Source organism: Petromyzon marinus, chromosome 1 (genome assembly GCF_048934315.1).
Source record: "Petromyzon marinus isolate PM22_M1 ecotype Great Lakes invasive population chromosome 1, UKy_Petmar_22M1.pri1.0, whole genome shotgun sequence".
NCBI classification, from domain to species: Eukaryota; Metazoa; Chordata; class Hyperoartia; order Petromyzontiformes; family Petromyzontidae; genus Petromyzon; species Petromyzon marinus.
In genome coordinates, this window is record NC_133667.1 from 20,706,235 (window position 1) to 20,732,986 (window position 26,752).

Consider the following 26,752-nt stretch of genomic DNA (forward strand, 5'->3'; position numbering starts at 1 on the left):
CCGTGAACCCAGCGATCTCCGTTTGATTTCTGGTCATGTCTAACATCGGCGGCGAGTGGCATCGGAACCTAATCCTCGACTCCGCCATCGACCAGCATGAAGAATGGGAGAACAACACCTGCAGCTGAAACAGCATGGGGAGACCTACGTCCAGCAGGTGATTGACACCGGGCTATAAATGATCATTATTGTGAATTTCCTCCATTGAATAATCCCCATACGCATTGCACACTCATTGTGAGCCCATTGAGAGAAAATACAATTTATTCATTTCGAGTGCATCACACCAACTTAGATCCATGATGACCATTCATGCGCACCTGCCGCACATGGTCAGTAATCGTACTGTACAGTCTGTTCTCCTATAACGCGGGAGTTGCATACCTGAAGAACACCACGTTATGGAAAAATCTCGTTATAATAAATAACATAATATAGGGTAAAAGGACAGTCCACGATATCACACGGGCTGAACAATGACTGAAGCGCGTGGGTAGCATCTAGAGGCATCCAGCAGTATCCCACCTTGTGTGATGATGCTACGCCGAGGCAGCCGTAGCAATCGCTTATTTCCACTCGCGCCACGTAGTCATGGTCACTGAATTGCGTGATATCCCATCGGCATTCACCGCGTTATAAAAAAAAAACTTTTGCCTCATACATTCACCGCGTTATATCCAATTCGCCTTAGGGAAACAAGCGTTATCGGAGAACAGACGGTACTTAAACCATAAGCTGTGCATGGCTCCTCGAACAAACGCCACTGGAGCAAGATGCGCGAGGCATCGTCAGCTCTTCGCTGCAGATGCAGTTCGTGTTCTGGTCGCGGTCGAGACAAGCCCGCCTCCTGCGGTTTGCTTTGCGGCAGCCGACACCTTTGTACGAAGGTGGTTCAGGCATCGCCAAGTTGCCCGTGGTTCTTCTGATCCTGATGGAAGAGTCTCTCCGCTCCTCGAAGTCTCACCTTAGAAAGCTACTGACGTTGCTTGCGTTTTTGCGTTCCGCAATTGGAGCCGCTTGCTCTCCGGAGATGAGCTGAGAGTGTGGTGGTGGTAGTAAAACATGTAATTAAAAGACTCATATTATTTTTTTAAATTATGCAATTATCGGGCCATGCCATGGCGGCTGATAGTCAAGAATAACGGTGGAGTGGTAGTCAAGGGATGGAACACATCGCAGGGGACATTAGCCAGGGAGATGGAGCGATGACATCTGTTCAGTGCAAAGGAGCTGGGTGGATCGTTACTTTGCAGGACCGAGGGGGGGGGTGGTGGTGACTTGAAAAGGCGTTTATCCGCGCCTCCGAATAATCACTGTTGGCTACGTACGGTACGAAAGAAGTTCAACATATACCGTCCAGCAGTGGATTGTGAAAGAGTCCACAGTTGTAATTTAGGGCAAAATTAAAGCATTTTTCCACGGGCACGAGAATGGGGTGGTGCTCATCACCATATGTGGTCCTGAACCAATGGTGAGAATTGTATAAAAAAAAGGTAAATTTCAACTACAACTGCGATTTATTTCGCCATGACCTAGCCTAAACACGTGAACTGTAAGTCGCATGTCTTTCTGTGCGAGTTCTAAATACTGTATGTGATTTTAGACATGGGTCTACAGACGGTGCACAGAGTGGGTGGGACAATAGGTCAAAGGAGAGATGAGAGAGGTTTAGTTGTTGTAAGTGACAGGCCACTGTTCTGCTTCTTATACCGCATTTTGGAAAAAGCTTTAAGTGTTGCTTAAATAAGAACCCTTCGTGATCGACGAAGGTTTAATGCATTTTAAAATGAGCTTAATGAAATCAAAACATTTAGTTTTTTTGTTTTCTCCCTAAACAGGAGTCATTATTTGTCAATTTAAACCTAGACAGTTTGTTCGGGCAAAATGAAGGCATGGTAGTGTTAATTCGATCTAAATTGTGTTTTGTCAGTGATGTGTATTTATTCATTTGTGGCATAAATCTATCCAACAGAGGGCAGCCTGTGTATTTTCTTTTCCGTTTCTTGTAAGGGCCCCTTTAACCTGCAGTAAATTCTAAAAATATGGTTATCACTCGTTAACTCACAGTTTAGCACACATATAACATAACTACAGTACATTTTATGAAACTACATTTTTTTAAAAGAGTCTAAGGATCTCGCATGGGCGTGTGTGTATATATACTGCATGGCGGGCAGTCTTGTGCGAAAGAAGTTCAATATACATACTTGGCTTTTCATTACTCTGTCTTCCACGTGATACCACCTGCCTCTGAGTGCCCACTCATGTCAGTGGGATATTTTCTTCACTGTTCATGCTTGAGTCTCAGTTTGCAAGATGCAGGTACAGTACTTAAAAAAGGTATGGCCTGGTGTTAATGCCGTACGCTCAGACCCAGATTCAAACATTTAAGTTGTTAATGCACAATGATAGCAGCAGTCGTAGGTACCTGGGAAGGCATTTTGATGACTGTGTCTTAGGAAACTAAAAAAAAAACAATGACTTCTGGAACATTCGAAACGTCTTTAGTTGTATGTTATAAACGATCAATAATGACGTCCAACCGTAATGTTTGGAAACTCTTGCAACGATTTTGCTCAGTGAACTATGCAGTGGTCTACTGCATAGTTCACAGTGACCCTGCACAGTAGCCACCTCCGAACATATCGATACGCAATAGTCATTCTCCTCTACCTTGCATCCAGATATCCAACCGCTACTTGACAACATTTCCTCATATGATCAGATCGAAACATCTCCGTTTGTTCATTGAAATTCAATAATTTCCCCTCTCCTCTGCATCTATCCCCCCTTCAAAACGAATCCTCAAATGTGGTGTTTCATACCGAGATAAAACCGATGGGCATTATTCTTTCTGTTCCTTAACATTTTTCCAAACAAGCTCAAATCCTGCTTTTGAATGCGTGCTTGAAATTTTACATTTTTGTAGATGTGATTCAGGAGGGAAGCTCATTGAAACAAAAAAACAATAACATCTGCATTGGACAAATGGAAAACACCTGGGATCATAAGGTTGTCAAATTATGTTTGGCTGTCAAAATATATTTATATTCGACACAGTCACTAAGGGGGGGGGGGGAGGAGGACGTGAGTGACATCATACATGTTTTTCGTTCACGATTCCATTTGAAATGTCATGAGGCCTGATGACGTTGGCTGTAGTGATCATAGATAGTGCTTTAAAATGTAATAAGCTAATCAGGGAAACAGCAGGTGTTCACCAAGGAAGTGAATCACCGGCTCAACTAATTGAATCGGGGTGATGGAAGTGGGTTCACCATGGGCGATGGAAGCTGGTTCGTCGGGTTGAAACGTTCGCGGATTTAACGTGTGTATTGAATCACCAAGATTCGTGCTCATTAGCGATAACACACTAATTCGTTCCAAAAACATAATTTTCACCCCCAAAGTGTCTATTTGCACTCAGCACAACTCGCCAATATATAATACAGCCACTAAATATGACCGAGGTTTCTATTTCAATATGATGTACGGTTCTATTTGGATGGACAATCAGTCATTTCTCTGCCAATACATTTCGGGATGTTGCCCCAAAACACAAAAAAACCCCTTTAGCGTGTGCCGCACCCGCCCTTTATACATTAAGGAAATAAAACCGGTTCAGGTCAATTGCTTGGAACAAAACATTCAAAAAAAGAAAGTGCTTATATGACGCGGAGTTGTGATTCTCAACAGTTTGAGAAACACATCATTTAAACCCGCGGAGTCGGTTCACCGGAGTAAGCGACATGGAGAGAACGCGTCCGAGAGGACGATGTCCATGGAGACGGAGCCGAGAGACCATTCAGTTCGTGAGCAGGAGTGAGATGGACCGTGAGGGATGGTGACGGATTGGGAAGTGGGGGGGGGGTGCGGAGCTTCATCCAGCAGTGGATAGACAAGGGCCGATGATCATGAATCCGGTGAGTGATAATATATGAACCATTCTCGAGCCACCACAAAGACAAATATCCCGCGTACAGCTCTGCCAGACTGTTGGGACACCAATGTAGGTCGGCACGGCACGCGAGGGGGTGGGTGGCCAGTACCACGCCCGGCCGCCTTTGTCTCCCCAGCGGTGATGTTTATTACACACCGCACCAGGTACTCATTCGAGGCTGAGTCGACCTAGGGGAGGCCCAGGTCCGGTTCGGATAATCGTCCCCGGGTTCGCAGCGCAGCGCGCGAACCGTTCCAACCCACGCCACCCCAACACACACAGAGACACGCACGCCTCCTATCGGTCCACACCGACCAGAGGTGGCCAAAGTCCGGTGGGCATCCAACAACCCCTGTAATAACCGGGACCACGGGCCGGGGAGAATTTCATCCACTAATAACCCCAGGCAGCGCGTCATATCCACGTGGAATTGGTGCGGAATAGGAGAGACGTGCGCACTGTGTTTCTCAACTCGCACCCACAGGCGTGGGCGCGTTTCTGGATGAGTGATCCCCCCACCGCCTACATCCCCCCCACCCACCACCACCACTCCATCGCCCCCCACCCACCACCACCACTCCATCGCCCCCCACCCACCACTCCATCGCCCCCTCCCACCACCACCACTCCATCACCCCCCACCCACCACTCCATCGCCCCCCACCCACCACTCCATCGCCCCCCTCCCACCACCACCACTCCATCGCCCCCCACCCACCACTCCATCGCCCCCTCCCACCACCACCACTCCATCGCCCCCCACCCACCACTCCATCGCCCCCCACCCACCACCACTCCATCGCCCCCTCCCACCACCACCACTCCATCGCCCCCCACCCACCACTACCACTCCATCGCCCCCCACCCACCACCACCACTCCATCGCCCCCCTCCCACCACTCCATCGCCCCCCACCCACCAGCGTTTGAAGGCGGCGATCCTTCTTCTTCCCTCTCTCTCTCGAACCCCAGCGGCATCCCCCTAACCCACCTACCCACTCCCCTCCCACGAGACCTTATTTACGTCATTCCGTACGTAGGCAGACGCGGCTGTTGACGACTTTCATTGAGGTTATTCGTCGAGGCAACGCAGGGGGACTCGCACACGCCGCGCAATCTCTCGCACAGACCCTGGGTGGCTCTCCCTCTCGCACAGACTCAGGGTCTCTCTCGCACAGACTCTGGGTGTCTCTCTCCCTCTCGCACAGACTCTGGGTGTCTCTCCCTCTCACACAGACTCTGGGTGTCTCTCCCTCTCACACAGACTCTGGGTCTCTCTCGCACAGACTCTGGGTGTCTCTCCCTCTCGCACAGACTCTGGGTGTCTCTCCCTCTCACACAGACTCTGGGTGTCTCTCCCTCTCGCACATACTCTGGGTGTCTCTCCCTCTCGCACAGACTCTGGGTGTCTCTCCCTCTCGCACAGACTCTCGGTGTCTCTCCCTCTCACACAGACTCTGGGTGTCTCTCGCACAGACTCTGGGTGTCTCTCTCCCTCTCGCACAGACTCTCGGTGTCTCTCCCTCTCGCACAGACTCTGGGTGTCTCTCCCTCTCGCACAGACTCTGGGTGTCTCTCCCACTCGCACAGACTCTGGGTGTCTCTCCCTCTCGCACAGACTCTGGGTGTCTCTCCCTCTCGCACAGACTCTGGGTGTCTCTCCCTCTCACACAGACTCTGGGTCTCGCTCGCACAGACTCTGGGTGTCTCTCCCTCTCACACAGACTCAGGGTCTCTCTCGCACAGACTCTGGGTGTCTCTCTCCCTCTCGCACAGACTCTGGGTGTTTCTCTCTCTCGCACAGACTCTGGGTGTCTCTCCCTCTCACACAGACTCTGGGTGTCTCTCCCTCTCAAACAGACTCTGGGTGTCTCTCACACAGACTCTGGGTGTCTCTCCCTCTCACACAGACTCTGGGTGTCTCTCCCTCTCACACAGACTCTGGGTGTCTCTCCCTCTCGCACAGACTCTGGGTGTCTCTCGCACAGACTCTGGGTGTCTCTCGCACAGACTCTGGGTGTCTCTCCCTCTCGCACAGACTCTGGGTGTCTCTCGCACAGACTCTGGGTGTCTCTCGCACAGACTCTGGGTGTCTCTCCCGCTCGCACAGACTCTGGGTGTCTCTCCCTCTCGCACAGACCCTGGGTGTCTCTCGCACAGACTCTGGGTGTCTCTCGCACAGACTCTGGGTGTCTCTCTCTCTCTCTCACACAGACTCTGGGTGTCTCTCCCTCTCGCATAGACTCTGGGTGTCTCTCCCTCTCACACAGACTCTGGGTGTCTCTCCCTCTCGCACAGACTCTGGGTGTCTCTCCCTCTCACACAGACTCTGGGTGTCTCTCCCTCTCACACAGACTCTGGGTGTCTCTCCCTCTCAAACAGACTCTGGGTGTCTCTCCCTCTCGCACAGACTCTGGGTGTCTCTCGCACAGACTCTGGGTGTCTCTCGCACAGACTCTGGGTGTCTCTCCCTCTCGCACAGACTCTGGGTGTCTCTCGCACAGACTCTGGGTGTCTCTCGCACAGACTCTGGGTGTCTCTCCCGCTCGCACAGACTCTGGGTGTCTCTCCCTCTCGCACAGACCCTGGGTGTCTCTCGCACAGACTCTGGGTGTCTCTCGCACAGACTCTGGGTGTCTCTCTCTCTCTCTCACACAGACTCTGGGTGTCTCTCCCTCTCGCATAGACTCTGGGTGTCTCTCCCTCTCACACAGACTCTGGGTGTCTCTCCCTCTCGCACAGACTCTGGGTGTCTCTCCCTCTCACACAGACTCTGGGTGTCTCTCCCTCTCACACAGACTCTGGGTGTCTCTCCCTCTCACACAGACTCTGGGTGTCTCTCCCTCTCACACAGACTCTGGGTGTCTCTCCCTCTCACACAGACTCTGGGTGTCTCTCCCTCTCACACAGACTCTGGGTGTCTCTCCCTCTCGCACAGACTCTGGGTGTCTCGCACCAGACTCACCACACACACGCGCTCCTCCTGCTCTCGCTCGCGTCCTCACCGAGCTAAACACAGCATCAGCAGCAGCAAAATCAGCAGCAGCAGCATCAGCAGCAGCAACATAGCAGCAGCATCAGCAGCAGCAACATCAGCAGCAGCATCAGCAGCCCCGTGCGGACAGCCAGAGGCACGATGCTTGAGGTGTCCGTCTCCAAGTCCAGCCTCGGTGAGCGAAGTCGCACACACACGACGATGATGTTGACGACCAAGATGATGATCGTCAGGATGATGATGGTCGAGATCGTAATGAATTTGGTGGTCATGATGGTAATGACAATTATAGTGATGGTAATGATGCTGGTCATGATTGTCATGGTGATGATCGAGATGCTGATGATTTGTGTGGTCATAATGATAGTAGTCATGATGATTCTGGTGATGACGATGATGTTTGTCTTGATGAGTGTTTGTCTTGATGAGCGTTGATGAATGATGCTGATAATTATCATCATCATGACCAACATGATGTCGATGAATGAAAAGCATGCCGTACGTTGATGTCTAAGCACGTACGTCTAACACACACACACTGTAGAATACAATTTGAAATTTGCCAACATGTAAGGGGCGTTTTCTATATATAAAAAAAACATTTGCTGGGTAGCGTCAGTGGGCAGGAGCCGTGCATCATCAGCAATAACCGAGCGTGCGCACAGCGGATGTGCGCTGCTCCGTCTGTTATCGATCGCTACACTTGGTGTATCGTCGTCAGAATACGCCCGGGGTGCAGCAGACGTGCGCGTGTGTCTGAGTGTCGCTTTGATTCCACAGCAAATCACGGGGCGAAGGAAGGGCCACGGCTTTTTTGTGTTGTATCCCTCTTGGCAAGTGCGGCACTGTACCGTGTTCGTGCAATAATTTCATTCGTAAAATATCACGCGTTAACGCATCGTGTATACATTTACTCTGAGCGCTGTCGCCAACAAATGACGTTCAAACGCACCGTCAGACTCTTCGTTTGTGTTTTGTTTTTTGAGGGGGGGGGGGGGGGGTCCTGAATTTGAGAGACAACGATATTGCATGTGAATGACGTGGATAATTCATGTGCACCGGTGGAAAATGAGCGATGGAGGACACCGGTCTGAATATTTCATGACAACCTTAATGCAATTAAATATTAACGCCTATACATTCGCATACTGTATCAGACAATGGTGCGTGTCTTCTCAATTAATACAGGTATATACTCGTATTATTTATAAACTATAAGTCCAATGAAAGTGACGTCTAGCAAACCTATTGATATATGAGTACACGTTTATATAACAAATGCATGCGGTAACCAGTGATTGCAAATTTCGTTACTTAAATGGAATAGTTTTTCTTTCATGTACGTTACATTTTTGTATGTATCCCGTGAGATATATAGTATCGGACAGCTTGCTTTCTAGAAATAGCAGCAGCATCGGATGTAAAATGGGGGGGGGGGGGGAATAAAGGTTGTATTCTCACGATATGCCACATTCTGCGAAATGATTATTTATTGAGGGCTCGGCGTGATGTCACGACGTCTTAGCAGGCCGACCTAATGCAGAGGCTCGAACAATCCCGTCTCTGATGATCGACTAATCGGGATTAAGCATCTCCCCTCTATTATGTACTGTGCAATCATTACCCCTGGTGTCAAGTAAAACATGTTACCAATCGTATGGTCACGAATACAGTAATGTGCTATTCATGACCATACGGTTGATAAGATATATTCTGCTCTTGCGTATGGTATAATGTAGCGAAATGCCAATGTCGAGATCTGCTAGCCACGACGAGAGGGCTTCACGACAAAATAAGATAGATAAGCTGACTCTGCGGCTCCCTGTTATATCCATCATTCCAAATAAAAAATAAAAGTATTCTTACACAACCCATCGGGCCCACGGCCTCTGGGAGTACATCACTTCATAAAATGCTAAAAGATTTAGCATCTGTTATGTAACATGCAGTGCAATGATTGCGTATAATATAAAATACATTATTTTATAAAGTGTACGCTCATGCTTAGTGGTAATTTAAATAACATTTTCAAATAAGACATTTTGCTGGAAAGCTATGACTGTTTTTTTTGTTTTTATCACGTTGGGCTAAACACTATTTTACCAGATACACCCTCAAAAACATTGTGCCTGAGGACTGTTTCAGGAGGGTCCAGCTGTATATATTCCTATTACTCGTACACCGACATGCGTAGATCATTATCATGCATCCTGAGTGGTTTATTCTACCAGTTTAGAAACATTTTAATCCCTCATCAGCCTTCCAAGAAGCTAACGATTCTAATAGCATTTGCCTAAGCAAGCAAATCGTGGGCTGGTTTTCAGTCTCATCAACGGCATGTGGCTTATATTCTTGGTTCTTTCGGTAAAGTCACGTAGAAGGGAAACAATAAAATAATAAAATAATGGCTTGTTAAACAATGCTGGCTAGCCTGATGGTATATATAAAAGCAATACATGAACGCTATGGGGCCCATTGAACAGATTACAGAAATGCAATATAGCACATCATTTATTACAGCAAAGCTGTTGCGGTGGATTATGAGTATGACAATGAAAAGAATGAGCACAACGTGGTCTCTTTCACCACGTAAAATGCATGAACATTTTAGTGACGCAGCCAATGAAGGTTCAGGTCGAATGTTTTCATGAGAATCTGGCTAAGTAGGTTTTAACGTCCCGAGTCTCAACAGCAGAATGGGCTCTAACAGGCCCCATGGTTCAATCTTGATTTGAAGCTTTTGTGACTGCAGGAATCCATTTTGGTAAATTCACGTAGGTGGAAAAATAAAAGAGAATACAAATAATAATCCAGCAGTGGAACTGCTGCTGGATTATTTTTTTTCCGCCTGACGACGGCCGCTTGTGTTGCGATTGAAACGTCGTGATATATTCTTTTTTATTTTGTTTTATTTTTCTACCTACGTGACTTTACCGAAAGAACCAAAGAGTAAGGCCCCATGGTGTTTAAGGAAGGCACTTGGCGATGACATGAGACGACCGTGCAGCATTTGTTTAACAAGTGACACTGCTGATGAGACAGATCGGTGTTCTTCAAGAATTTTCAGAGTGGACCCACTTTCGCCGATAAGACATCAGTGTGAGGGCTGCCACACATTTGGAGCCATTGTGTTGGACAGCACGATTGGGTGTTTTCACATGTTGTATATTATCGAGGGCCGCAAGTTAGGGGCCGCCAGTGGCCCGCGGGCCTTGCAATGGAGAACACGAAGACAGATAAAGAAATTTTAAAGCTGTTCAAAAGTTTGCTAAAAAAATACTGTTTCGATGCATTGAACTGTGGAAGGCACCTAGGTGAATGGACAAACATTTTGCTTTATTTTTACGTGGTGAATGATAACAAAATTACAATCTTATGCCACCACCAATATCAAACAATACATTCAATTAATAAGCGATTTTATATGTGGTAGAACATTTGATCACCTGCTGAAAACTCGCATAGAGGGATAAAACTAAAAATCCGTGCAGATCAACTGCCTACTTGCCATGGAGAATTGTGGTCACTGCTGTTACCCACACATCTTGATCTCAGGGTGACTAGCCCCGTGTCCCGAGTGTTGGCTTACAGCGTGTGCCGCCGCACCACATAACAAAGTGGCATTGCTAGAGAATGCACACAGGGTCTCGCGCAAGCAAGCGTCAGCTCTCTACTGCTGAGCTATAGAATGCGAGCAATAGGCCTTGGCAAGGTAAGGTAAAAGGTAAAAACAACGAGCCTACCTCTACCCTACCTTCTACCCTTACCCCCTACAAATTACCCGATTACAGGGTAATTACTGGGGTACTACACATGAGCAAGGTTTATAACAGGTAAATGCTAGGTAGAGCACTTTATTCATTTATAGAAGACTCTCGATGATTCCAATTTTAAATGGAGGCCATGGACTGCGCCACGGAGCTTTTAGCGAGCGGTAAACAAGGCATTTACCGGGTAATACTTCGCGCTACCTTTACCCTACCAGGTAATTATTCTGCGCTACCTTTACCCTACCCTTTACCTTACCCCTTGGCATGTCGACACCTTGACCCTTTACCTTTACCCTTTTACCCGGTAAAAAGGGTAAATTACCTTACCTTGCCGAGGCCTAGCAATGAATATTAGCCGATGGAATACTGTACTTGAAAATAATTTTGATAAACTAAATCGGTACCTGTATCTTAATATTGGTGTATCATGTATGTGCCTCATCCCCTTCTTTTACAGACGTGTCACCAATTGTGCTGGCACTTGTTGGCGTCACGCTGTTGGTTGTGACACTCTCAGCCTCGGCATACGCGTGGATCTGTTGCCTGGGTAAAACCAGGAGAGCAAGCAAATCATCACCCATTAAACTTGCTCACATTTTAAAGGGCATAAATGTCTACTCTGAAGAAGTGGGCGAAGTGAAGTGCTATGAGAACAAACACGAGGTAGAACCCTTCAAGGACAACCAAAATAGGAGCCTAAAGCCACCCGTCATGGTTCAAAATGTAACACTAGCCCAGTCCGGCAATCTCACACTGGCCAGCCCCGATGGCAACCAAAACACAATCCGCAGCACACCCGGACTCGAACTGGGCTCGCCGCAAAACCCATCCTGTCGCTCGTTCAGCGAGCAGAGCTCTCCGGCAAGTCGCACCGACTGCGACGGGAGAGGCGCTGAAGATCTGTCGTCGAGCAAGAGCCCTTCCCCGTTCTCTCTTGACGGTGAAGACGTCCACCTGGGCACACTCCTCTTTGCCGTCGAGTACAATTTCCAAAAGCAGGCATTTGTGGTCACAATACGGGAGGCGCGCAGTCTCCCCGTAATGGACGATCAGACGGGCAGCTCTGACCCATATGTGAAAATGACCATCTTGCCTGATAAGAAGCACAAGATCAAAACACGAGTGCTCAGGAGAACGCTGGATCCCATGTTCGACGAAACGTTTACCTTCTATGGCATTGCCTACAATCAGCTCCAGAGTCTCGTCTTGCACTTTCTCGTTCTGAGCTTTGATAGATTCTCCCGAGATGACGTTATTGGTGAGGTGATGGTGCCCTTGGCTGGAATTGATTTGAGTCCCGACAAGGTCTTTTTGAGCCGAGACATCACAAAGAGAAATGTACAGGTGAGGTAATTGTTTTTCACACGAGCGGAGAGCTGGTAACTCACATTTTTTTAAATAGGATATGGCAAAACGATGTTATACTCATGATTTAAAACTTTATTCATTTCCTGGCATTTAAACTCGGCAAAAAGCTCTGCACATGGCCTACACTTTTTGAAATAAGGATTGAGCATTATAAAATTATAATATTGTGTTAGAGGATTAGATCATACAGAACAAAATAAATATATTGGACGATTTTATGAATAGGATCTTGTTTTTACCTGAATGTTACGTGCTTATGTATTCAAATTAATATATTAATTTATAATATATTCATTTATATTACCCTTTATATGTTAGGCAATCTTTTTTGTTACACAGTTCATATTACACAAATGAAATGAGTTGCACTGGTCCCGCATTCTGCCAAAAATTGCGATGTGAAGTTTACCATGGCACGGATGATTTACTCTGTTTACACTCAAGTGAAAAAAAAATCCCATATAAATCACCATGCTCGGTTAAGTGAGAACAGTATATCATAATAAATGTATTTATGCTTTCCAATAACTATTACTATTGGTGTAGTGCCGTGTTTATAATAATACATTGACAAAAGACTGAAAGGCCTTAAAATAACGTTCCAATTATGAAGTACTTAAAAATCTTCTTTGGTTCTTTCGGTAAAGTCACGTAGAATGAGAATAAAATAATACATTGATAAAATAAAATAACACAATAATATTCTCACGACGTTTCGGCCACAACACAAGCGGCCTTCAGCGCTGTCCTCCAGACAGTTTTGTCCCCTTCACCTGATGAAGGCCGCTTGTGTTGTGGCCGAAACGTCGTGAGAATATTATTGTGTTATTTTATTTTATCAATGTATTATTTTATTCTCATTCTACGTGACTTTACCGAAAGAACCAAAGAAGATGAATCCTTGCAGTCACGAAAGCTTTAAATCGGTACTTAAAAATGTTAAATGCTTTTAAATAAGGTGTTCCATCAAACACACTTGAAACACATTTAATGCATTGTATGCGACTAATGAGTCCCATAATTTATTTTTATCACAATCTTCATCAACCTCACCACCTTTATATTAATCACCAGGTATTATATATTCAGTGTTGGTTAAAGCCCTTTCCTATGCAAACACCATTGCATTGGGTGCTCATTAGCTGCAACATTTTCTTTATATATAAACATGACTTTTCTATTATGATTCAAATATAACTTAACAGCCCTTTCACTGATGCTCACCCTGGATTATATCCAATACCATGTTCATAAATGTAATTGATCATTATCACGTTTGTAAAAACAAAAACATGATCAATTTAATAAATAGCTAAAAACCATTTAGCTGGATGATGATGATGATGACAAAGCAGGGACATTAACTAAATTTGTACTGCTTTAATGATTAATGGTGTCCAAAACACAGCATTTCAGGATCAAAATTGGATAAAATATGTTATAATGCCTGCTTTCGTTCCGAATTCAATCACGATGTATAATATTACTTTATTAAGTTAGTCCAGTAGGAGGTAACGCAGTGACATGTAGTCGGTGTTATACTTCTGCATACTGACATGGTGCAGCTAAGATCCTCGAATTGAACTCCAGATACCCACATGCAATTGCATCTGGTTTTCGAGTAGACTGAATTTGTAAGCGAATGGTTTTCCTGTACAATAAATTAGTTATGTAAAGGTTACAATTTGGGAACAATAGCTGCACAAAATATATTATTTTTTTGTTAAATCTACTATGGCAACCTCTTTGAGTGTTAAAGGTAGAAATATTAATTGTTACTCGATACATATATTATAATTCTTACAGAAAGCAACTCTATCGACAACATGACATCATGAAGGAATGCAATATAGTGAAAGAGCCTCGCAGAAGAGGCAATGAAAATAGCGTCACAGTACCATATTTTGGAGTTGTTCTGTGCCATTTGACTTGGTTATCTTAGAGCACAATCGTGATGCATTATAATCGATGGTGAAATTCACTAAACATCATATATAGAGTATATTATATATTTTAAAATGCTCTAGTTATTAGAGTAATTGACATCCGTCTCTATATCACGATGACGTTTCTCAATAGCAATCGCTTTTCGTTTGTTGCATTTTTACGTTTTGTTTAGAAATCGGTGGGCCGCGGAGAGATCCTGGTCTCGCTGTGTTACCACCCAGCGGCGAGCAGACTAACTGTGGTTGTGCTGAAGGCAAGGCACCTTCCAAAAACAGACATCGTCGGTCTCTCAGGTATGGCCGCTCAAAACCTCAAAAGTCACAACCAGACGAATGGCAACACCCTTATAATAGCATTAATACATTGCTGTGTTTTTTTTTAATGAACAACAAAAATGCAGTTTTAAAATTAGCACGTATAACATTTTAAACTCTGACTTTTATGTGAAAATTATCAGATCACCAAACCACACTGAACACGCCTTCACTTGTTAGATCTTCAGAAGCACAGTTGAGCCTGGTTGGCACAAATAATACCGGGCATGGGAGGCTTCGTCTGTGAAGGTGGCCGGGAGATGGCAGTAAAGGAATGGATTAACAAATCTATCTTGTGCTGAGCTTTGAGTGTTCTCCTGCGGTGTATTTAGTTTCGTTTTCTCCGAGGACTCCGGTGTTCTCCCACATGCCAGACAAAAAGTAGAATTGGCCAAGCGTCGTAACAGTATGGGCTGCTCATGCGAAACAGTCTTGAGACTAAGCGAGGCTTTCCTGGGTAAAGGGAACATGCAATTTATACATCCTATATGTAATTCCATGCCCCCCCCTCCCCTTCCCTCTCTACATATCTAAGTTTGTAAGTATAAATTTTGGTCTGAGGTTGACTCAGTCCCTAGTCTGGCATGCATAGATAACATAAGCATCAAAAATTATTTAACAACGTGGTATGTGCGCCATTATTATAGTGCAAGCTAATTATGAAGGCGCTATGTTTCATAGATGGTATAATCTGGCAGTAGGGGACAATGTAACCACGTGGTATTCCAACATGAATACATTTGTGAGTCCATTGTAAAATCTAGTAGATATATCCGTTCATATCGGCACACATGGTCTACTCTCTTTTTAAACAATGTCACTGGATCTTTAACATCCACTCTGAAGTAGATACCAGATATACGGTATTAACCAGGGCAGCCACTGGACTCGAACTGGGAACCTTTGTAACGAGTGTGAAATGCACTACCACTCGTCAATATTACCAATCCCCAAAAGTGTAACACTTTATTGGAACTAAACGGGTGCGTGCCATGTGGCATGGGTGTTTCCTAAGAGAGAAATATGGAATTGTTGGCATTAGCTCAAGACCACCAGTAGAGATCAGCACAGCCCATACTTAAAAGTGGAGATATTTTAAGTAATGGAACATGCTGACCTCTTACACACGCATCGAACGTAAACATGATATACACCTTATGATAGCTGCACTAAATGAGAATGGTATTTAAAAATGTGTCTTTTGGCGAGGTAGTGAATGTTGTCTTTGTGAAAAATGTCACTAAACATTGGAGAACATGCATCTATAAAATCTAGAAATCTAAATCCCCAATGCAAACTTTTTTATATAATTTTGAGTTTACCCTAACTTGTACAGTGTATTTAACAAGACTTTCAAGCTAAATAAAGTCGAGGTTTTTCTTCAGAATGTGTTACTTTTACAGTATTTGTATCCATAAAATTAATAGACTCGGAGTTTTAAAAAATCTTGCATTAGGTTTACCATAAACTGGTATTTTGGTAATTTAAAAAAAGCGATTTATATTTCCAGACAAATCATGCACAAAGCCTACAAATGCAATGATATCTAAAGACACAGTACGAGTATGAGGAGAAGAGAGGTCAAGTTTAGAGGTCGTTAGTGTGAAGAGCGACTGGCATCGGAATTAGAAGCGTTGTAAGAGTGAAAAACACAACATAAGGTGTAGTATAGTGAAAGTGAAAATTAAAGTGAAAGCATTGATTGCCTGCTCAAACACTAGGTGGTACAACCTTCCAACTCTGAGCCAATGGTAGAACTTTTACCTTTCTATAGTTGGGTCAATAACCTTCATTGAACAAAGGAATATATACAGGAGGCGAATTATATGCATGCAATCTTTTTGTCCTGATAACCAGCAAATGTTGTTCACATAAGTTTTATGTGTACCAGGAGGCAAAGCATGCACAACAAGTAGTATTTGTCCTCAATGGGGCCAGACTCTCAATGACAATAGAAACGGTTGTCTTGTAGAGCTTGGAAACAATAGAATCCACTGACCTCTCCCAAATGACTTCATTCACTATTCATTACCAAAGACATGCTCATGACCATGTAATCACAAGTACTAATTTTACTCCTCTCACCGCTGCATCATTCATAAAATGCAGTTACCATCACCTCATGTCACCTCTTTCCAGTTCTTAAGTCTTTTTTCTGCTCCACTAGGAATCTAACTTTTCCACTTCTCTGCTCCTACATTCAGTTTTTTTTTAATCCCTCTTCTATGAATGTAAAGAAGCCCTCTGTTCAGCACGATAATGCCACCTTGTACACTGCTGTAAAAGCCCCATCTGTGAGTGTGGTTACATTGCTCAATTTTGCAGAAGGAGAGAGAGCCATGGGTTGAAGGTTATGTTTGTGTCTGTTATTCCCCCCCCACCGTAGACCCATACGTGAAGGTGAACATATACAGTGGGAAACGACGGTTCGCCAAGAAGAAGACGCACGTCAAGAAGTGCACGCTGAACCCCGTCTTCAACGAGTCGTTTGTGTTTGAGCTGCCCGAGGAAGGCCTTTCTGACCTGGCCGTCGAGCTCACAGTGGTGGACTTTGACCGCACCACCAAGGACGAGGTGATTGGGAGGCTGGCCCTGGGGCCTGGCACTGAGCACTGGCGCGAGGTTTGTGAGAATCCGCGCCGCCAGATCGCCAAGTGGCACCCGCTGAGCGAGTGCTGACCGCAGCGACAACTGGGCCCTCTGGAAGGCCACAGCAATCTGTAGCAGCGGTTTTGTTGATTTCATTTTATTTGCATATCTATGTGTATATATTATTGAGAGTTGCATCAAAATTTAATGGGCTGGAAATGGAAACTTTTGAGCCACTTTATAGATAGAAACGAGGTCGTGGAGACCAGGTTTTAGGCCACTGGGTACACTAAATGTGTTTTTATATTTTACTGAACATCACTGTGGATCAATAATGAGTAAAGTTTAGCTTATAATAGTTTTAGCAGTCCATTAAAAATGTTATGCCTTTATACATTTCAGCTTAAGAGGCAACATAAAAATCCTCTAAATTTTTCTGGCCTGGAAAATTGACGTTGCGTTATTTCCAAATTTAATATTTGACATTTCACGCATAGATATATTCCACACATCTTGAAACATATGCCATTTTGCAATACCATTAAAAAGGACAAATATTTGACTAAATAGTGGAGCATCATTGTCTCTGTCACGAAAATAATTTGATGACATAACGAAACAAACTCATATTGATCCACAGAAGTAGACTACAAGTGGATCTGGAATTGGGTTTAGTTTCATACCCCCTGATTATGAAATAAATGGCCTTGTTTTACACGGCTTAAGAGTTCTAACCATGTATTATTATTCCTCGTATACCTCGTTTGCCATTTTCTGAAAATTGGGGGCCTAAGTTATCAATCATTTCACTTGGTCACCTGATAAGTAAAGTCCCACTCGCATCTGTTTTGGAAACATCTCCTAACCATATAAAATCACATGTTCATGCCCCTGATGTATTTATTGCTGTAGGTGTCATTTGAATGTGTTACTTAATAAGTGTTTATATTCGCAGCCACTGTCAAATGTAAATGTGGCAAAAAAAAACTTGTAAATAACCTGTGGCTAAACTTTCGATTGGCACGAGACAATGCGATCAGAATCGTTGTAAGATTTACATGAACCTGGGGGAAAGTAATATTGATAGAATACACGAATGCAATTTTAAACAGTGCACAGTATAATAATAATAGTAATTTAATTGGGGCACCATGGTGACGAGATGTTAGCTGCCTCGCCTGGTATACAGGAGGTTGTGGGTTCGATCCCGACCCTGACGCCTGCTGTATATTTTGAGTTTGCGTGTTCTCCCCATGGTCGTGTGGATTTTTCTCCGGGTACTCCGGTTTTTTCCTCCACATTTACAAACATGTGTTTAGAGTATTTGGCGACTATAAATTTCCACGTGATAAGCCAATTCGTTGAGCTATCATTTGTGGCCAGGTGACTTCTGAAAAAGAGCTATATAGCTCAGTCGGCCTTACTTATTAAAATAGTTTAGTTTTATAATATATTTTTTGTTTAGTTTTTACTTACGTTTAATTTGTTTAGTTTAGTTTGAATTATCTGGGGCAATTAATCCCTTCAGACTATAAGCATGGCTTGATGCACTTTCTTTCAGGAGTAAAAAAATACTCACACACGAGCAGTACCCTCACCTCCCAAAGACTTACACTTACCCACTCCTTCATTGTTACAAGCGGAATCAAACATGATGTCAACTTATTGATTATTGAACATTTCGTTTGGCCATACCTTTGCCTTTATAAGTATCGTTTTGCACAAATTCTAGACATTAGCGGGAAGTCGAAACTAAAGTTCATATCATCCACAATATAGAATGTGGAATTTTCCACAATCTATAATATTTTTTAACAGCATTCAGAATATATTAATACACTGCATACAAATACATCAGATGAATTCTCCAACAGCTGGATAAAAAATGAAATGGAATTTTGGCCTACACAATGAATAGCAACTACCATCTGGCTAAAACCAAAATCCTATTATATACATTGAAACAAACATGACTCATTATGCACATACATACATTAGTCCTAGATTACACATATTCATATGAAACGTGAGTGTGCATGTGTGTAGGCATCATGAAAACGACAGCTCATAATTTATCGCACAAATGTAATTTCGCAACATATATACCAGTATATATAATGTAGCACTTCGGCTCATTACAGTGTTCGATATGCCAGGTCGCCATGTATGTGGACCATGCAGACCCTGTCAGAGTGACAGCTTCTGTCCCACATCTGAATCAAGGCATGTCGTGTCAACTGAAACATGAATTTATTTATGCATCAATTTTATTTCGTTTTGGTGTCCTGCCTGCTTGTGCCACTCGTGTGCCTGTTCAGAAAATGCTGTGAATGTTTACATTTTCTCGTGCACTTCGGGGACAAATGTGCACCTTGCTGTATACAGTGCGTACTGCATTAAATCTGTTCTGCAAACGAATTAATGAACGGCATTCCTGTTGTGTACACCTTGTTATTTTGTGTTTTAAAGAGAAGGAGGATTCAAAATACAATGACTTAAGCATGCAGTCACTTGTTATATTCAGTGATTTTTATTTTATACAAAGTTATTGTCTTACTCCTAATACCATACACAGTATTTTGGCCATCTGTGCAGGATAGTGATATATTCTGTTTACACGGATCATGTTTTGAATGCTATATGATTAACAGACCCTACCGTGCATTAAAATATTCAAAATGTAAATATAAACGTGCTTTTTTACTTACGTTTATTGATTTGTATATAATTACTGCATACATTAAAAAATAAATGTTAACAAATGTGCTTGAGATTTTTTTTCATCTTTGTTTAAAAAAAAAATCTTTGAGCATTTTTACCCATCATTATTTTTTCTACAAAACTTAATAAATGAACCACCTTCGGTCAAAACATTGCCAACTGTTGCCGCCTTGGTGCAGCACTTGATAATTACACGACTTCTAACGCCTGTCAAATCAGAATAATTTAAGCTGTCAGTCGCAACCACTGGGATAATATTACAAAACACGAATATAGGGAGTGCAAAAGGGGTTCTCTGTTGGCTATAAAAGTGGGTGGGATTAAAATAAAGAGGTTTGCAAAAACCTCTTTGCCTGCTGGATGCTGTTGGAAAAAAATGTCTCTGGCACTACACCATTCTGATTCATCAATCTCCTTGTGCATTCCCTAATTGGGGTGAGGTTATGGCACAGCGGTTAGCAGGTAACCCAGCGACCCGCGTTTGATTCCCGGCCATGGCTGACAAAACTAATTATCGTTATCCGAACCGACGCAGGGCCCCCCCCCACCATCCCCATTTTCACCAACTCGCAGTGACCAGCGTGAGGAATTATGGTCAAACAATCTCCACCAAAGACAGCCTAGGGAAGCCTTCATCCAGCAGTGTCTGTCCATTGTTCGCTGAGCTGCAGTAGCTTCCAATTGATGAACGAATACACTAAGTGCGTGCCACAAATTAACCACAATAGCTTGCTGATCTCGTCAAGCAACATAAACCATAACACGAACTCCGGTCATCCTCGCAGCGTCTTTTGGCTGCGAGCCATCGAACAAAGATGGTCGCTGCATCGCGCGGCGCTTTCAGATGCGCTTCTGCGGGCCGTCTGGAACGCTCTTCCTTCCGATATTAGGAAGCCACTGGAGTGTGCACTTTTAAATCTCGATTGAAAACTAATTTCTTTAAAACTGCTATTTGTGTTTAGTTTGTTGTCTCCCCGCACCTCAGGATTAGCACGGTTGGCTACGTACGGTGCGAAAGAAATTCAACGTACCTTATTTACAAAATATTGTAAAGTATTATTTCTTAATTGCAGCATATTCAAGTGGTGCTCTTGCCATGTATGCACAGCATGAGCAATTGTTTCTAGATTTGAAGCTTTCGTGACTGCAAGGATTCATACTCTTTGGTTTTTTCGGTAAAGTCATGTAGGTAAAATAAAAGTTAAAATAAAAGAAAACAACTAAATTAAATCACGACGTTTCGGAGGCAACACAAGCTTCCGTCTTCAGGTGGAACAGTCACAGCAAGATAGCTGCATCAAGTGGGGAGCTCTGAGACCTCTCGAGCTTATATACAGGTTAAGGTGGGGGGGGAGGAGCCAAGCAGGGGGCGATGGACGATGATGGCCTGCGGGGCTAAGTTAATCCGTCTTTTGTTTTGTTGAGGGTTCGGGGGAAGCGGTGGTTCACTGCTTGGGGACAATGAAAAAATGGTAATAACCGGGAGGTTTGCATAGTACTTTGGTATCGGAGAAAACAATGTCATGAGAACCCACTGTGTTGAGACAATGATCAGCCACGGCCAAAGAATTAGTTTTGCCGTGTTTCAAATCTGATTTGCGCTCGCGAATTCGGTCAGAAATATGTCGTTTCGTCTCCCCGATATAGCAGTCAACGCAGATACAACTCAATTTGTAAACACCGGGGTACTGTAAGTCAGGAATGACATCCTTTTCGGATGGGACCAGATCACGCATTTTGTGTACTGTATTGAACCGAACCCGGATCTTGTGTTTGTTTAGAATTATGGAAATCTTTTTGTTAACGCCTGCTATGTATGGCACTGTGATGATTTTGATCGGAGTGTAAAGTGGTTGTTTCTGTATGGTAGGAGAAACAGCTTGGCGGATGGTATGGTCAGAGTAACCGTTCATCTTGAGGGCTAGATGTACATATTTTAACTCACTGGTCAGGTAGTGTTGGTCAGAAATGCAATGAGCTCTACGGTATAATGTTTTGATGAGATAATTCTTTTGAGCCGGTTGGTGGTGGGAATCAGACTTCAAGTAGGAATCTGTGTGGGTGGACTTCCTGTAAACAGAATGTCCCAAAGAGCCATCAGTCCTGCTCTCAAACAGAACATCCAAGAATGGCAGCTTGCCATCTTTCTCCACTTCCATGGTGAATTTGATGGATGGGTGTCTAGAATTGATGTGGTCTAGGAAATGGTTCAAAGCTGGGAGGCCATGTGGCCAAATGACGAAAGTGTCATCCACATATCTCTTCCACAGGGAAGGACGAAGGGTGGATGTCTGGATGGCGTCTGATTCAAATGTCTCCATGAAAACATTGGCTATCACTGGTGACAAGGGGGAACCCATAGGGGTACCCTCATTTTGTTTGTAGAAGGTGCCATTCCAGGTAAAGTAAGTGTTGGTGAGGCAGTGCCTAACCAGCGCAGGTACATCAGGGTTCAGTCCATGTTGGACCAAATCTTCAATTATTGTTATGGTATCAGCTACTGGGACCTTGGTGAACAGAGAGACCACATCAAAGCTGACGAGGATATCGTCAGGAGAGAGTACAATAAATTTGACCATAGAAACCATTTGGGTTGAGTTAAGTACTGCTGAGGTGGTCTTGCCAGTGAAGGGGAGCAGAGTATCCGACAGAAAACGGGCTAGCTTGTAGGTAGGGGAGTTGATTGTGGACACGATGTGGCCACTGTCATAATGGATAAAAACTCATACAACAACAAAATCCAGAACCTACTCAATGATGGGAGTTACTCAAAAATTAAAGTGATCCTACTAACAGCCTAACGATAAAAACCAAGAAGATCATCACTAGTTCAACTTCCCTAATCGAACCAATCAAACGTCCCTCCCTAAAACCCTCCGCTGCAAGACCTCCAAGATTCTATGGTCTTCCCAAGATCCATAAAGAAGGGAAACCACTACGATCCATCGTGTCCACAATCAACTACCCTACCTACAAGCTAGCCCGTTTTCTGTCGGATACTCTGCTCCCCTTCACTGGCAAGACCACCTCAGCAGTACTTAACTCAACCCAATTGGTTTTTAGGGTCAAATATATTGTACTATCTCCTGACGATATCCTCGTCAGCTTTGATGTTGTTTCTCTGTTCATCAAGGTCCCAGTACCTGATACCATAACAATAATTGAAGATTTGGTCCAACATGGACTGAACCCTGATGTACCTGCGCTGGTTAGGCACTGCCTCACCAACACTAACTTTACCTGGAATGGCACCTTCTACAACAAAATGAGGGTACCCCTATGGGTTCCCCCTTGTCACCAGTGATAGCCAATGTTTTCATGGAGAAATTTGAATCAGACGCCATCCAGACATCCACCCTTCATCCTTCCCTGTGGAAGAGATATGTGGATGACACTTTCGTCATTTGGCCACATGGCCTCCCAGCTTTGAACCATTTCCTAGACCACATCAATTCTAGACACCCATCCATCAAATTCACCATGGAAGTGGAGAAAGATGGCAAGCTGCCATTCTTGGATGTTCTGTTTGAGAGCAGGACTGATGGCTCTTTGGGACATTCTGTTTACAGGAAGTCCACCCACACAGATTCCTACTTGAAGTCTGATTCCCACCACCAACCGGCTCAAAAGAATTCTCTCATCAAAACATTATACCGTAGAGCTCATTGCATTTCTGACCAACACTACCTGACCAGTGAGTTAAAATATGTACATCTAGCCCTCAAGATGAACGGTTACTCTGACCATACCATCCGCCAAGCTGTTTCTCCTACCATACAGAAACAACCACTTTACACTCCGATCAAAATCATCACAGTGCCATACATAGCAGGCGTTACCAAAAAGATTTCCAAAATTCTAAACAAACACAAGATCCAGGTTCAGTTCAATACAGTACACAAAATCCGTGATCTGATCCCATCCGTAAAGGATGTCATTCCTGACTTACAGTATCCCGGTGTTTACAAATTGAGTTGCATCTGCGGTGACTGCTATATCGGGAAGACGAAACGACATATTTCTGACCGAATTCGCGAGCACAAATCAGATTTGAAACACGGCAAAACTAATTCTTCGCCCGTGGCTGATCATTGTTTCAACACAGCGGGTTCTCATGACATTGTTTTCTCCAATACCAAAGTACTATGCGAACCTCCCGGTTATTACCAAAGATTTGTCCATAAAGCCATCCAGATATACAAACATAGACACAACTTCAACCGAGAGGATGGTTTTAAATTAAGCAACCACAGGAAAGATGTCATAAACCAAGTCAAAACTTCAGCTACCTTATAAGCGCACAGCCTTTTTTTACCATTTTTTCATTGCCCCCGTGCAGTGAACCACCGCTTTCCCCGAACCCTCAACAAAACAAAAGACGGATTAACTTAGCCCCGCACGCCATCGTCGTTCATTGCCCCCTGCTTGGCTCCTCCCCCCCACCCCCAACCTTTTTAATAGCTTAGTTTAATAGTTTAGTTTAATAGTTTAGTTCAATAGTTTAGTTTCATAGCTTGGTTTAATAGTTTAGTTTAATAGTTTAGTTTAATAGTGCAGTGAACCATCGCTTCCCCCGAACCCTCAACATAACAAAAGACAGATTAACTTAGTCTCGTCATCGTTCCCTGCTTGGCTCCTCCCCCCCCACCTTAACCTTAGCCCCGCACACCGTCGTGGCTCCCTGCTTGGCTCCTCCCCCCCACCTTAACCTGTATATAAGCTCGAGGGTCTCAGAGCTCACCACGTGATGCAGCTATCTTGCTGTGACTGTTCCACCTGAAGACGGAAGCTTGTGTTGCTTCCAAAACGTTGTGATTTAATTTAGATGTTTTCTTTTATTTTAAATTTAATTTTACCTACGTGACTTTACCGAAAAAAACAATGAGTATGAGCAATTGTGTTATTATTCAGGTACCCTTGAAGAACAACAGCATTGAAGACAGAAAGCAAAACATTACATCAAGTCATGATGTATTGGATGAGATAGGTTAAATACAAGGGCCTGATTTATGTGTTGGCCAATTGTTCATTTTCGTTCCATATTTGATTAAATTGTGGCAATGAATCCATCACCAACAGCAGGGGAGGTCACCAAGGCAATATGTGTTGGGTGTTTCATCATGATGTGAATCTAACTCAAGGAGTGCATAACCAGTTGTGTTGAGAATTTGATCCCCTAACATTCACACTGGATGATTGGAATCACATTAGATGATTGGAATAACCATACGGAAATCACGATAATCACCATATAACCATATTGTAATTATCCAATACGTGTCAAATGCAATCCTAATGGGTTAGAAAACATATCTTTTACTTTTGAACAGTAAAGGAAATGTTTTATACTGTTATAAAAAATATTCCGTCACACTTTTAAAAAAATTCCTGTGCGATGCACCTGTAAGTACTACAGCAATGGCCCTCGTCAGTCAGGGCCACTAAATAATATATGGTCCGTTGTTAAATTTAAAATGTCCTGGGTTAATTATTATCAAAGGAAGCATTTTGTTTAAATGAAGAATAGAATTAGCCTTTTGATTAATCCACATTGTATTACAAATATAAAGTAAAAATGTTTTTTAATGGAAAAAAAGAGGCACGTATCTGAGATTTGATACTCGGACTAATACTGCACTTTTGCCTCAAATTCAATCAATCGTTAACCTTCGATTCTGAAGACTCACATTTAAAGTATTAAATGGCGTGTAAGAATAATTCCATGTCAATACATTTGAATGATATGGAAATCATACTTGGATGCTACATTTAGGATAATGTATCAAACAAAGCTGCAAATGAGACAGTAAAAGAAAGAAAAATCTTGCATTTGGTTAGAGTCTATAACGCTTTCCAACACGCGTTTGTCCTCGGCAGAATTTAATCAGCGATAAAGGTAGCACTTGTGCCAGGCGCACAGGAAACGGTATGGTCCATAGGTCACGATGAGATCACCCTCCTCCCTGGCTCTGCCTGGCTCTGCCAGGGAGGGTGTGCGTTGGCGTTGCAGTGACTCATTTCAGCTGCTGGTAAGCGTCATGCACAAGATAAAGATGAAGACTGAGTGTTGGCGATGACGTGGGGAAGATTTTTAATCAAATGGTAGATAGATCATGACATATGATGTCCTCCTCCCAACTCCCCCATTGTCTACTCTACCCCCCCTTTCTCTCCCCCTATCTCTACCCCCGTCCTCCTCCCCATTGTCTCCCCGCCCATGCTGTGCACACACAGACTTCCTCCCAACTCCCCCATTGTCTCCTCTACCCCCACTCTCTCCGCCTATCTCTACCCCCCCCCCACTCTCTCCCCCTATCTCTACCCCCTTCCTCCTCCCCATTGTCTCCCCGCCCATGCTGTGTACGCACAATCTTCCTCCCAACTCCCCCGTTGTCTCCTCTACCCGCACTCTCTCCCCCTATCTCTAACCCCCTCTCTCTCCCCCTATCTCTACCCCCTTCCTCCCCCCACATTGTCTCTCCACCCATGCTGTGTACACACAATCCTCCTCCCAACTCCCCCGTTGTCTCCTCTACCCCCACTCTCTCCGCCTATCTCTACCCCACTCTTTCTCGCCCTATCTCTACCCCCTTCCTCCCCCCACATTGTCTGACTGGCTGCCCCGCCCATGCTGTTAACGCTGTACAAGCTCTCCTCCTCCCCCCAACTCTGGTCCGCCGCCCACTCACTTTGGAAACCCTTATAAGGAGTTGCATTTGGAGGCTTGCCCTCTTTTCTCTCCGCCTGAGGAAGACCGTTTGTGTTGCGATCGAAACGTCGTCGGTTTTTTGCTTTTATTATTAGTTTTATTTTATTATTTTTATTTTCTGTGTTTTCGTGACTTTACCGAAAGAACCAAGAAAATGAATTCCTGCAGTCACGAAAGTTTTAAGTCAAAATGTATTATGTTTTGTGAAAACACATATTTTTAATGAATCAAATAGTGTAATGACATGATCTACATTAAATTCCAATACATTTACAAATGAACAACATTGTGTGATGAGAACCAGGTTATGCGATGGAGCATCACACTGAACAGTTTCCAAACACTTTCCTTTACCTCAAAGCCATTCATCTCTCCTAAATACACACAAATGCAAGTCCCG

The 26,752-nt window shown here is 44.0% G+C and overlaps 1 protein-coding gene across 2 annotated transcripts; it reads left to right on the top strand.

Moving 5' to 3' along the window:
- Window positions 1–18: 18 nt before the first annotated feature.
- Window positions 19–19,688, top strand: LOC116952559 (synaptotagmin-11-like). 2 transcript variants are annotated; one of them, XM_032972055.2, is made up of 4 exons: window positions 19–157; window positions 11,162–12,048; window positions 14,192–14,312; window positions 16,720–19,688. In XM_032972055.2, the coding sequence occupies exons 1-4, from the start codon at window positions 97–99 to the stop codon at window positions 17,010–17,012; spliced, it is 1,362 nt and encodes a 453-aa protein (XP_032827946.1). In that variant the 5' UTR covers window positions 19–96; the 3' UTR covers window positions 17,013–19,688. The 2 variants fall into 2 exon arrangements, with proteins under 2 accessions (XP_032827946.1, XP_032828030.1); XM_032972139.2 differs by lacking the exon at window positions 19–157 and adding an exon at window positions 6,951–7,109.
- Window positions 19,689–26,752: the final 7,064 nt, after the last annotated feature.

Excerpts from the sequence above, each read along its gene's own strand:
- LOC116952559 (XM_032972055.2), top strand. The coding sequence starts at position 97 with ATGAAGAATGGGAGAACAACACCTGCAGCTGAAACAGCATGGGGAGAC. Across the intron at positions 12,049-14,191 it reads TCACAAAGAGAAATGTACAG|AAATCGGTGGGCCGCGGAGA; the intron begins GTGAGGTAATTG and ends CGTTTTGTTTAG. Across the intron at positions 14,313-16,719 it reads AGACATCGTCGGTCTCTCAG|ACCCATACGTGAAGGTGAAC; the intron begins GTATGGCCGCTC and ends CCCCCACCGTAG.